The sequence below is a fragment of the Pituophis catenifer genome, unplaced genomic scaffold, assembly GCF_029215685.1.
Source record: "Pituophis catenifer annectens isolate HBS135680 unplaced genomic scaffold, rPitCat1.0.hap2 SCAF_7, whole genome shotgun sequence".
NCBI lineage: Eukaryota > Metazoa > Chordata > Lepidosauria > Squamata > Colubridae > Pituophis > Pituophis catenifer.
In genome coordinates this window covers 76,692,486-76,704,540 of record NW_027256887.1, presented here as the reverse complement: position 1 = coordinate 76,704,540, position 12,055 = coordinate 76,692,486, and the positions used below count along the sequence as shown (strand labels likewise).

Genomic DNA, 12,055 nt, shown 5'->3' with positions numbered 1-12,055 from the left:
ACAGTCAAGATTCATTTGCCACTTTATTTGGTTTTGTCCCTCAGACAAAGTACAGGATACCTCGATCCCTTTATAGAATAATATTTTTTATCAAAACAAAGCAGTCTTTGCTGTTTCAGAATAGACTGAAGTAATGGGGCAGTCCTTCCCATTTTACTGAACTTCATTCCCATTATCTGAACATCTGTTAGGATTTAAGATCTTAGAATTTGGTACTTGAGAATCCTCATGTCTATGTTGCATCTAAATCAAAGTCATTTAAGGTGTTCTCTGTCTCTCTCACTCTCTCTCTCTCCCTCCCTCCCTCCCTAAGATATCCAATCAGGGAATTCCTCCCTCTCCCACCCAATCAAAATTCTTGGTGTATATATTCCAGGGGTGAAATGCTCCCGGTTCAGACCGGATGGCCTATCCAGTAGTGATAGCGGAGGGTGGTTCAGAAAATCGATAGCAAAAATCCCTGTGCCCACCCCCCAATGCCCAGCTGAGCTGCGTGATCATCAGAGGCTATTTTTTTTTACTTTTAAAAGCATTTTTTCTACAACCTCTTTGGCCGAAAAAATGCTTTTAAAAGTTTTTTTTAAAAAAAGCCTCTGGCCTCGGCCGAAGAGGTTGTAGGGGAAAAAATGCCTTTAAAAGCCTCTGACCATCCCAGCTGAGTTGCCTGATTGTCAGAGGTTTTTAAAAGCATTTTTTTCTGCAACCTCTTAAGGTTGTAGAAAAAATGCTTTTAAAAGTAAAAAAAAAAAAAAGTTGGCCATGCCCATGCAGTCATATTACCCCACCACCACCAAGCCACGCCCACAGAACCGGTAGTAACAAATTTTACATTTCACCACTGATATATTCCTATTACACAATGTCTTAACCGTCACCCTCCCTTCTGTTATCCTACAGAGACTGAACCCTCCTTCAATACAAATGGAAATTTCTTGTGGAAAACTTTGAGTATTAAGCATGTTTGTCACAAAGAAGGAATCACTGTCATAACAATGGCATAACCTTTTCATTTCAGGTTTGCATGACCTTCTGCAGCCAGATTTGACCTTAGCCAATGAGTGGTAAGATTTTTATTTTTATTTTCCTGATCATTCATGTCTGGGAAAGGTGAACACTTTGCATTGGATGCTTGCAACTGAGGCTTTGAGAAAATGTTTCTGCAGAAGCTAAAGAGCTACTGCTCGGCTCAGCTAAATCTTCTCCAATTAAAGGATATTAAACACAGCAGAGAAAGGATTTTTGCCCAAGAACGTGGGGAAATAGTGTGTCCCAGAGCAAATGACCCTGCTTTAAATTTGTGCTTGAGTTAGGTGCAAGGCTGACTCATGTCTGTTCATTTGGGCTGTGTAACCCAGGGGTGAAATCCAGCAGGTTCTGACAAGTTCTGGAGAACCGGTAGCGGAAATTTTGAGCAGTTCGGAGAACCGGCAAATACCACCTCTGGCTGGCCCCAGAGTGGGGTGGGAATGGAGATTTTGCAATATCCTTTCCCCAGGAGTGGGGAGGGAATGGAGATTTTGCAATATCCTTCCCCTGCCACGCCCACCAAGCCACGCCCACCAAGCCACACCATGCCCACCAAGCCACATGCCCACCACAGAACCGGTAGTAAAAAAAATTGGATTTCACCACTGATGCAACCCTTTGGATTCTAATCTGAACTGCACCAAAGTGCAAGTGGCTGCAAGTGGCACATAGAACCTGTTGCTTAAAACAATTATGCCTTTTCCCTGGATTATGCTGCAAAGGGTGGTCACAAAACCCTAGAAAAGACACACCTAGTTTAAAGAGTTACCAACAGCTGCTATTGGACATGAGTGATTCTGTGCCTTTTGAAGCATCATTTGCCTTTCAAATCCAAAGCACTGCACAAGTGTTCATATCCTTAGGTAATATTAACCAGATATAAAAAGTGACTCTACCATTTTTAAAATTATTATTTACCGTATATACCAGAACCGGGTAATCCTAGAGACTAAATAGATTTATTGCCCGATTTTTTTTTCTTTAAAGTTAGGCTAGCGGGGAATCAAAAAAAGAAGACAAGATGGTATCTACAACCATGAGGATGAATCAGGGGTGAAATCCTCCCGGTTTGGACCGGATCGCCCGATCCGGTAGCGATGGAGGCTGGTAGTTCGGAGAACCAGTAGCAAAAATCCCTGCCCCCTCCATGCCCAGCTGAGCTGCACAATCATCAGAGACATTTTTTTTACTTTTAAAAGCATTTTTTCTACAACCTCTTCGGTGGAAAAAAATGCTTTTAAAAGTAAAAAAAAAAGCCTCTGATGATCGCGCGGCTCAGCTGGGATCGTCAAAGCCTTTTAAAAGAAAAAAAGCCTCTTCTGATCAGGCAACTCAGCTTGGATCGTCAGAGGCATTTAAAAGAAAAAAACCCTTTTTTTCTTTTAAAAATCTCTGGCGATCCAAACTGAGTTGCTTGATCAGGCAACTCAGCTGGCATCATCAGAGCCTTTTGGCATTTTTTTACAACCTCTTCGCCGAAGAGGTTGTAGAAACAATGCTTTTAAAAGTAAAAATAAAATAAAATTGGCCACGCCTACCCAGTCACATTACCCCCCCACCTAGCCACGCCCACAGAACCGGTAGTAACAAATTTTAGATTTCACCACTGATAAGAGAGTCATTCAAACAATTGCCCATATTGGAATATGATAAGATAGGTGATGATCAATGGGCTACATAGGTTAGTTTCCCTAAGCTTTTTCCTCTTCACTTGTTTAACTTCTCTCTATAGTGATTGTGAAAAGGTGGGATATTTTATGCTTAGTCTTATGTGTGTCAGGCTAGACCCCGAAAGGAGAATATGTCGCAATACTCTCTCTTTCTTTCTTATACTCCTTCCCCCAGGATTTATTGTGTTACAGATATTGATCCAGCTCACAGGAAGCTAAGCCAGTTGGAGGCTGTAATCCGTTTTATTACAGCAGAAGAACCTGACCTTGAATGTGAGTACTTTGTCTAAACAGGGGTGTCAAACTCAAGGCCCGTGAGCTGGATTTGGCCCATGGGGTGCTTAGATCTGGCCGCAGGGCTACCCTGGAAATAGCGAAGGACCGGCCTGCCTCTGCCAGCGAAAATGGAGTTCATAAGAGCCACGCATGGCCCTCCTGAGCTCCGTTTTTGCTGACAGAGGATTGCAGGAGGCCGTCCCAACTGAAAACAGAGCTCATGAGGGCCACGCACAGCCCTTCTGAGCTGTTTTCACTAGCAGAGCAGTGGTGGATTTCTACCGGTTCACCCCAGTTCGGGCGAACTGGTAGCGGCGGTGGCGAGAGGCTCCGCCCGCCTACCCAGATGTCATCACGGATGCTTTGTGCATGCGCAGAAGGTTCTGCATATGCGCAGAAGCGCTGTACGCTCGTTTCGATCACGTGCACACGCTCACAGTTCTGAACTGGTAGCGAAGATAAATGAAAACCACGACTCTAGCAGAGGGTTGCAGGAGGCCGTCTCAGCTGAAAATGGAGCTCAGGAACCCGTTTTCACTGATAGAGTGCTCGGGCCACAGGCACAAGTGACATCATGCTGGCCACACACTCCTGGCCACACATAACACCTGGCCCTCCCGAGATCAAACACAACCCTGATGCCGCCCTCAATGAAATCGAGTTTGACACTCCTGGTCTAAACTGTTAGGAACAGTCTTGTGAAGATACCAAATTGGTCCATCCAAGTATAATTCAATAGTGGCCATATTCCAGGATATTATAATAGGGCTCAATGGATTTCTTTGCTTAAAAGCATTGATATAAGCTCCTCCACCATCTTTTGAGGCACATTTGTCCCAATGTGGCACAGCCCAAATTACCAAGAATTTCTAAATCCTGTTTCCTGGATTCTCTCCTATCCTTCGAGACAGCAAAACACCAAATTTGCTCCAACAATTATGTGACATTTTTTCAAATAATTGGTGGTTATGATCATATCTTTTTAATTATTTTTTTCCTACACGGTGAACGTGTACAGTATATAATCAGCATGCTGCCTAATCATCTTTCATTATGGCTCTTCCTTGATTTTCAAATTATTTGAAAATTAGAATTAGCAACTTCAACTCAATTCAAGTTAAATCTAACAGATGAACATTTACCTTTTATCATTCAATTCCTCATACGAATTGGTCCATCAGATCATATTGTCGTAACTAAAAACTGTGCTTTTGAATATCATTGCTGAATAGCTAGAAACTTCAGGTGTGGTATATCTCTCATCTGAATATTAATATAACCCTTTCTAAACTCATATTTCCCACGGTCACTGTTTCTTTGATATCTTGATTCAGTTTGCCTACAAAACTACTTTTTCATGCTTTGCTCCAGTCAGCATATTTGGTCTCTGACCTAGAGAAGTATGTCATGTGTCATGTGTCATTCAAACCAGCAAAGTTATTTATTGGAATGAAGATTCAGGGAGAATTACACTAATACATTATTTAAGGTTTCATCCATATTTCAGTATGAAAATTTTGATAATCCTGATAATTCCATGGAGCAAATAGAGAAGGGGGGAAAAAAGAATGGATGGATGAATTTAAAACAAGAATTTCCAAACTGAAATTCTAGGAACAGACTCATTGTTATTGAAATTCAAGATTCTCTCTGATGGCTTCATCTTGAAACCTCAGGAATATACTTTGAATAGACGGGGATGTTCAGAGAGTTTTACTTTTCAGGGCCTCCATACAAGACCATCCGTTGCTTGGGTGACAATGACACCACTGTGGCAGCTAAAATGGGGTGATTGAAAGCCTCGCTTCTTTTTAACACATGTTGCATGCATAACACGTATGTAAAAAGAAGCAGTGCTTCTGCCATCTGGTTATAGTTTGATGTCATTGATCCCCTTGTCCTGTCTCCCAAGACTCTAAATCAGGGGTCAGCAACCTGGGGCTCTGGAGCTGAATGTGGCTCTTTCACCACTCTGCTGCGGCTCCCTGTCACTCAAAATATGCGTCACAACCGCCAATGTGCAACACCCGCCAGCACACGATTTATTGAGCTTTTCAACCCCCGGTAGGCCAACCATGGATAAATCCAAGAAAATAAAAGTTTCAGAAGAAAACAGAACGTTTAATTCAACTACATATGCTAGTTTTGTGGCCGCTCAAGAAATAGTCAGGCACAGGAAGGTTTTGTGACTCCCGGTGTTTTCTTTTCGGTGGGAAACAGGTCCAAATGACTCTTTGAGTGTTTAAGGTTTCAGACCCCTGCTCTAAATGTACAGTTAAATAATAAACCAAATCCCCATTCTTATGTCCTCCATATGCTTTGGATTTCAACTCCAATGTTTGTGCAGTGATTGACTTTCTTTCTTACCGTTCTTTTTCACGTCTAGGTGACGAAGAGTTAGTTCAACAGGTTCTCTTCGATGCCGTAGTTACAGCACCTATGGAAGCTTATTGGACGACCTTGGCCCTCACCATGTCCAAGTAATTACACACTTCTTGAGCTAAGAGACGTTTTGAAACAATACACCTTTAGACTGCTGCAATACATTCTACCTATACCTGTCCAGAAATAGTGTTCAAAAAGTTCATTTGATACAAAATCAATGATCAACAACAGCTTGGTTTTTACCTGTATCGTACAAATTATCACCTGTGGCCATAAGGATCTTCCCACAGTCTTCATTTCTTTGAAGAGACATGTCCTGGATCCCACTGCCATTTGGGTATAGATCTGGCTTTATCCAGAATTGCTGAGACAAATTGGACTTGTGATCTTGCCTGGAAAGCGGGTTGACTACTGTAAAATACAGTCTTCCCTAGATTCAGATCCAGAGGTGGTATTCAGCCAGTTCTGACAGGTTCTGGAGAACCGGTAGCGGAAATTTTGAGTAGTTCGGAGAACCGGTAAATGCCACCTCTGGTTGGCCCCGCCCCCATCTATTCGCTGCCTCCCCAGACCTAGCTGATCGGAGTCCCAGCTGATCAGCTGGGTCTTCTTTTGTTGTACTGCACAGGAGAATGGAGCTGGAAAGCAGGTTAGCGAGGTAGGGAGGGAATGGGGATTTTACAGTATCCTTCCCTTGCCATGCCCACCAAGCCACGGCCACCAAGCCACGGCCACAGAACCGGTAGTAAAAAAATTTGAATACCACCACTGTTCAGATCCTATGGCACAAAGGAAGTTCAACCAGCCTTTCTACAATTTCTGTCTCTCACTTGCTTATACAACTCTCATTTTTGTTCTGCAACAGTGAAACTGAAGATGGTGTGCAGGTGGCCTTCATGGGAACTCGGGCTGGTCTCATGAGGAATACCCTTTATGTAGGAACTGAGAAACTATCTAACAAGTGAGTCTTTTGGATATGTATTTTTGAGATATGTCCCTTCTATTATCTTTCCGAAATAACTATAAAACACTATACTTCGCTTACAATCTCTCATTTTTCCTTTTGCCATCCACTGAGGCACATGTAACCAGCTCTTCTCCATTTGCTATGCTCCATGGTTTGTGAACAGCTGGCATCTGGAGACTTAGTCTTGGTTAGTGGTCAGGAGTTTATGTGAAGAGGACACTCATAAATTTTTCCACAAAATTCTAACCTCTAAAGAAGAGTGGATGATTCATACTAAAATGACAAGACAACACACAAAGATTTATTTGTTAACCCTTAGCTTTATTGATTATAGTATAGGTGGACATCATTTAGAATGGTGCAGTGGCCTAGGGGTGATGACGCTCACCTCCCATTCAGAAAGTTGAGCGTTCAGTCGTAGGAAGCGGCAGATGTTTCTCCATCAGGGTGCAAGGAGAAAATATCTGCTGCGAACTCTGCATAGGTGTCAGGAAGAGCATCTGGTCAGTAAATGCTCAGCTGCACTCGTTTGCCCTGACTCCACTCCGAATAAAGGGATTAAAGGGTCGTAAAAAGAAGGGAAAAAAATAGGTAGTCCTCATGTAGCAATCACAATTGGGTTTGGAAGTTCTGTCATTAAATGAAGCTGTTGCTAAGTGAGAAATCACATGACTACAACTATGCTTCCTCTTCTTCTCTCTCCCCGTCCTTTGGAATGCTCATCAGAGCACTGTGTAATTAACAAGAAGAGGATTGATGTTTGTATTTACATTCATTGGAAAAGATAGGAGGATTACAAGAGAGTTAGCAGGCATATAAAGGGGAATATGCCAGGCTGTCTGTTTAGCACTCTCACAGCTGCTGACACAAGCACATTGCTTTTGCTGTGCATTTCCCATCATGTGCCTGCTTACTCTGCTGTGATCCCTTCTTCTTCAATCTCTCTGCTCTTCAAGGAGAGAAGAAAAATAGGAGATCATACACTGAACAATGCATACTGACAGGGGTGGGTTCTACTTACCTTTACTACTGGTTTGCAGTGGGATCGCTCGCGCACACGCCTTCTGTGCATGCACAGATCGCTGATGTCAACATCTGGGGTGGTGGGCGGGGCCTCCGGACAGTTTTACTACCGGTTCTTGCGAACCAGTCCGAACCGGGGGCAACCTAGCACTGCTGACTGAGTGACGATCACATGACTGAACGGCAGTCATATCATAATTTCAAAAAATAGCTGAATGAGGCAGTCAATAAGCAAGGACTACCTGTAAGTTTTGCCAAAGCACTTTCATATAGATACTTCTTACTTTCATATTGTCACCAAATTCTTATCAAGCAATCAATCAAATTGTTTAAGGAAGAGGGAATGAGCTACAGATTCAGAGGTTGTATATATATATTGCTTCCTCCAACCAATTTCTTGCCCAATCCTCCTCTTTATAGCGCTCCTTCTATCTGACTCAGCTATGTCACTGGTTGTCATTGTGATTGCTGAATTAAGTTTTGCGTAATATGCAATTTTGACTTAATGGCCAGCTTCTGGTATAGATGGCTTCATTCTTTGTTTGCTTTAATGCTATGTTTGCTACAGGGGTGAAATCTACTTATCTTCCCTACCGGTTCGGAAGTGCACATGCCGCATGCAGATTTGGACCCTCTGCGCATGCGCAAACCCTTCTGTGCATGCGCAGAGGGTAAAAAAACAGGCTACTTCCTGGTTAAAACCAGGAAGTAACGGTGTGCGGGCAGGTGGGCGGAGCCTCACACTGCTGCCGTTACTGGTTCTCTGAACTACCCACCGCCGCCACTACCGGTTCGCCTGAACCAGTGTGAACCGGTAGCATTTCACTCCTGATTTGCTATTCTCTCCCTCCCTTTCCTTCTATCCACTCTGGCCCTTGCCAGATTACTGACTTTAATTGGAATAGTCCATAGTATTCATAAAAAATTCCTTTTCTTAATACTTTTGGGGCAAAGTATGTATCCCCTACACATGTTCCTTCACTCAATTAACCTCTGAAAAGACATCAGAGACAAGCAGCAGTTCTGGGTATTCTAAGCTTAAAACTGAATTCAACAGTGATAGGAGGATATTGAGGCAAATATTTCCTGGTCTGGAAATAGTATGGACTGATAAGTTCATTTGTCTTGATCAATGCCAGGATCAGATGCACCATTTTGCGGTGACCTATGTAGGAATTGTATATATATATATGCATAAGGTGCATATATTTTTGGCCCATAAGGAAGTGTACATGCAAATGTACTCACTCACCTGGTTTCCTTTCCATGCGAGGGATAACAAAGCCTAACTTATTATTTTTTTAAACAAGGCTTCTTTGGATGATGCCTAATAAAAAGGAAATGCTACCTCATTACTTGTATAGCTAATGTAAAATCTCTCCCTCCTTCCTTCCCTCCCCTCCCTCTCCCCCCTTTCTCCCTGCTCTCTCAGCTTCTTCCTTCCTCCCTCCTTTCCTTCCTCCCTCTCTCCTTCCCTCCATCCCTACCAATAGTATCTTGATAAAAAAAAACAATAGGAATAATATAGGATGGTGAATCAAATCACTAGCTTTATTCCTGTGGTACAAGGTGACATCCAAGCTGCACAATAAAATCAGTGGGTTCCATTGCATCCGTTGTTTTGCATATTTTCTTTAACTTATTGGACATCTGTTGTTCTGATACTATTTTCATTCTAGATCTTATACAATTGTTTGTGGTAACATCTGTTATAGTACAGATGTTAACAACAGAATCCTTCAGATCAGGGGTGAAATCCTCCCAGTTCGCACCGGATCGCGCGATCCGGTAGCGATCTTGGCGGCTGGTTCGGCGATCTGGAAGTGATGGCAGAGCGAAGCTCCGCCCACCTGCCTGGGTGTTGTTACTTCCTGGTTTTAACCAGGAAGTAATATGTTCATTACCTTCTACGCATGCACAGAAGGTTTTGCGCCTGCGCAGAAGGTCTGTGTGCGTAAGTGATGCTTGTGTGGGCACGGGGCGCATGCACTTCCAAACCAGTAAGGAAGGTAAGTAGATTTCATCCCTGCTTCAGATAACAGATATTGCTATAGTTGTTCTCATGTACAATTATCAGACCTTCTATCTAGACAAGTCTGTTTCACTTCTTTATTCTATTTATTTAATTTCTATAGCTACCCATCTCCACAAGAGAATCTGGCATCTTCTTTATCAATTTGTTGCATTGCTATCATATCCTCAGTGCCAAATATATATTACTTCAGAATATAAAAAGGCCATGTGCATCTCTGAAAGCAACTGTTCACCTTGTTGGCATTAAGCTATTTGCAACTGAAACCAGCTGAAAAATAATCTTGTCAGTTTGATGTGGGCAACAGCCCCATCTGGCGGAGAAAGTTACACCCTGTTTTCTCATTTGGATGGCTTTGAATGCTGTTATTTCCAATTTTCAAAACATTGATGTTATTTTGAAGTTTTATAATTTGGTAATTTGTTGTTGTGAATGCCCAGAGTTTTCTAAAGCTAGGTTTTATTTGTTTAATCAGCTTGGTTGAGCTTTTATTCATTAAACAAATTCTTGTTGTTTTGTTTTAAGCAAAAACAAAATTTTCAGTTATCTGAGGACACACAGAACAACACACAAATTTGTCTGTTTCTGTTATTTTGTTCCTTACTTAATCTGCACCTGAAGCTCATCCACCTGCAACTTTGCTTTCCAAAAATGTGGTAGGGATAAAAATATTAAACTAGGGAACTGAATGGCAGCAAATGTTGCTTAATTACATATTTATGACCAAACACTTGGCAATGAGTAAATTAAACATAATTAAAAACAATAATACTAGTGCTTTCTAACCTATTTCTGCATGATAGTCTTAAACACAGCAAATTGTCATAATAAATTGAAATATAAGAGGAATGCAGGGGTGAAATCCAGCAGGTTCTGACAGGTTCTGGAGAACCAGTAGCGGAAATTTTGAACAGTTCGGAGAATCAGTGGCGGAAATTTTGAGTAATTCGGAGAACCAGCAAATACCATCTCTGGCTGGCCCCAGAGTGGGGTGGGAATGGGGATTTTGCAATATCCTTCCCCCAGGAGTGGGGAGGGAATGGGGATTTTGCAGTATCCTTCCCTTGCCACGCCAACCAGGCCACACTACACCCACCAAGCCACGCCCACAGAACCAGTAGTAAAAAAAATTGGATTTCTCCACTGGAAGAATGGTATATATTTGGGAAAGAAGGTTATGCTTTGTTTTAATGGTTGTTTAATCTGGGCTGCCTTGTTTTATTTTTTGAAATTGTTTTTATTTAGTATTAAGAACCCACTGAAACCATTTAGTATTTAGAACCCACTGAAGTTGAGGGCTATAATAAACCTAAATAACCACAACATAATTAGAAGATGTACTTGCACTGAAGGAAGACTATCACTGAGCTTCCAAGGAGATTTGACAACAGAGTCAATCCAATTTAGGCATGATGATGTTCTCTCATTGATATCAATGGGATTCACATAGAACACTCTTAAATTAAAATGAATTCTTGAATTTGCACGTTGTTCTTATCAGTTTATTACTGGTAACACCTGTTGTTGTTTTTTTCTTAGTCTAAAGCAGGGGTGTCCAACTCACGTCGTCACAGCAGTGTCATGTGACGTATCTGAACTTTTTTCCCCTTTGCTAAACCAGGCGTGGGCATGGCAAGTATGTGACTCAACCGTCCCGCAGGCCGGGAGTTTGACAGCCTGGTCTAAAGAATTCTTACCCACATATACTGTTTCCCCCAAAATAAGACATCCCCTGATAATAAACCCAATTGGGCTTTTGACTGCATGGCAATAAGGCCAAGCGCTTATTTCAGGGTTCAAAAAAAAATATAAGACAGGGTCTTATTTTTGGGGAAACACAGTATTATTATTTTAACATTGAGAATCATTTGGAATCTAATGTTCTTGATAGTTAGACATCTAAGGATAATTAATTAGCACCTAAGAACTATTAAAAGTAATTGAAACAATGGTGAATAGTCAGAAAATAGGTTGCAGTAACATTATTTATTTATTTATTTATTTATTTATTTTAATCCTCATCAGAAAAGTCAGAGGTAGCTAGGTGATCTACATATTACTCAATAGCAGTAACTCCCTATTGCAAATCACAAATAACCCAGGGGTTTAGGGAAGAGAGGGAGGCAAGTAAATTTTGAAACGCACATTGGAATATCACAGGGCGAGCTCTGCCTTTCTTGTATTTTGCATCATGATATTGCATACAAGTACGAAAAGGGGCAGTATTTGTATTCTGAAGACACAATGCACATTTCATCATTTTGACAAAATCTTGGCTGGCTGTAGACGCTTCTAGATATCACTAGTTCTCCCATCTATCTCTATTAGGCAGTTTTTGGTTTTCTTCACAATAATGTATTTGGGTGAACCAAACATGATGGTTACTTATATTTGTTAGTTAAGTGCTGCCAGTAATCTCTTTAATCCCACCCAGCCATCTTCCTATTCTAGTTACATCAACCTTGCCAAGTTTTATCATGTTTCTGGACCAACATTTGCTTGCATTACATATCCAAAATAAATAAGTTTCTACTTGACTCTCTTAGTATAAAATATCCTAAAATCAGCATTTGGATTAGATCAGGATTGAGTGATTGGTTGTTCTTACATTTACAATATTCAAATCTATAATCCAAAGAGATATTTCTTTTTTTTTCCCTTTGCTCTTCTAAGCAT

At 41.4% G+C, this 12,055-nt stretch overlaps 1 protein-coding gene across 1 annotated transcript in view; it reads left to right on the top strand.

The window, feature by feature from the left end:
* Window positions 1–12,055, top strand: part of CACNA2D4 (calcium voltage-gated channel auxiliary subunit alpha2delta 4) — a 160,228-nt gene that overhangs the window by 31,695 nt on the left and 116,478 nt on the right. Inside the window, exons 11-14 of the mRNA XM_070947986.1 lie at window positions 1,016–1,061; window positions 2,872–2,969; window positions 5,359–5,452; window positions 6,223–6,318. Of these exons, the coding sequence (XP_070804087.1) occupies window positions 1,016–1,061; window positions 2,872–2,969; window positions 5,359–5,452; window positions 6,223–6,318 (334 nt within the window). The remainder of the gene's footprint in view (window positions 1–1,015; window positions 1,062–2,871; window positions 2,970–5,358; window positions 5,453–6,222; window positions 6,319–12,055) is intronic.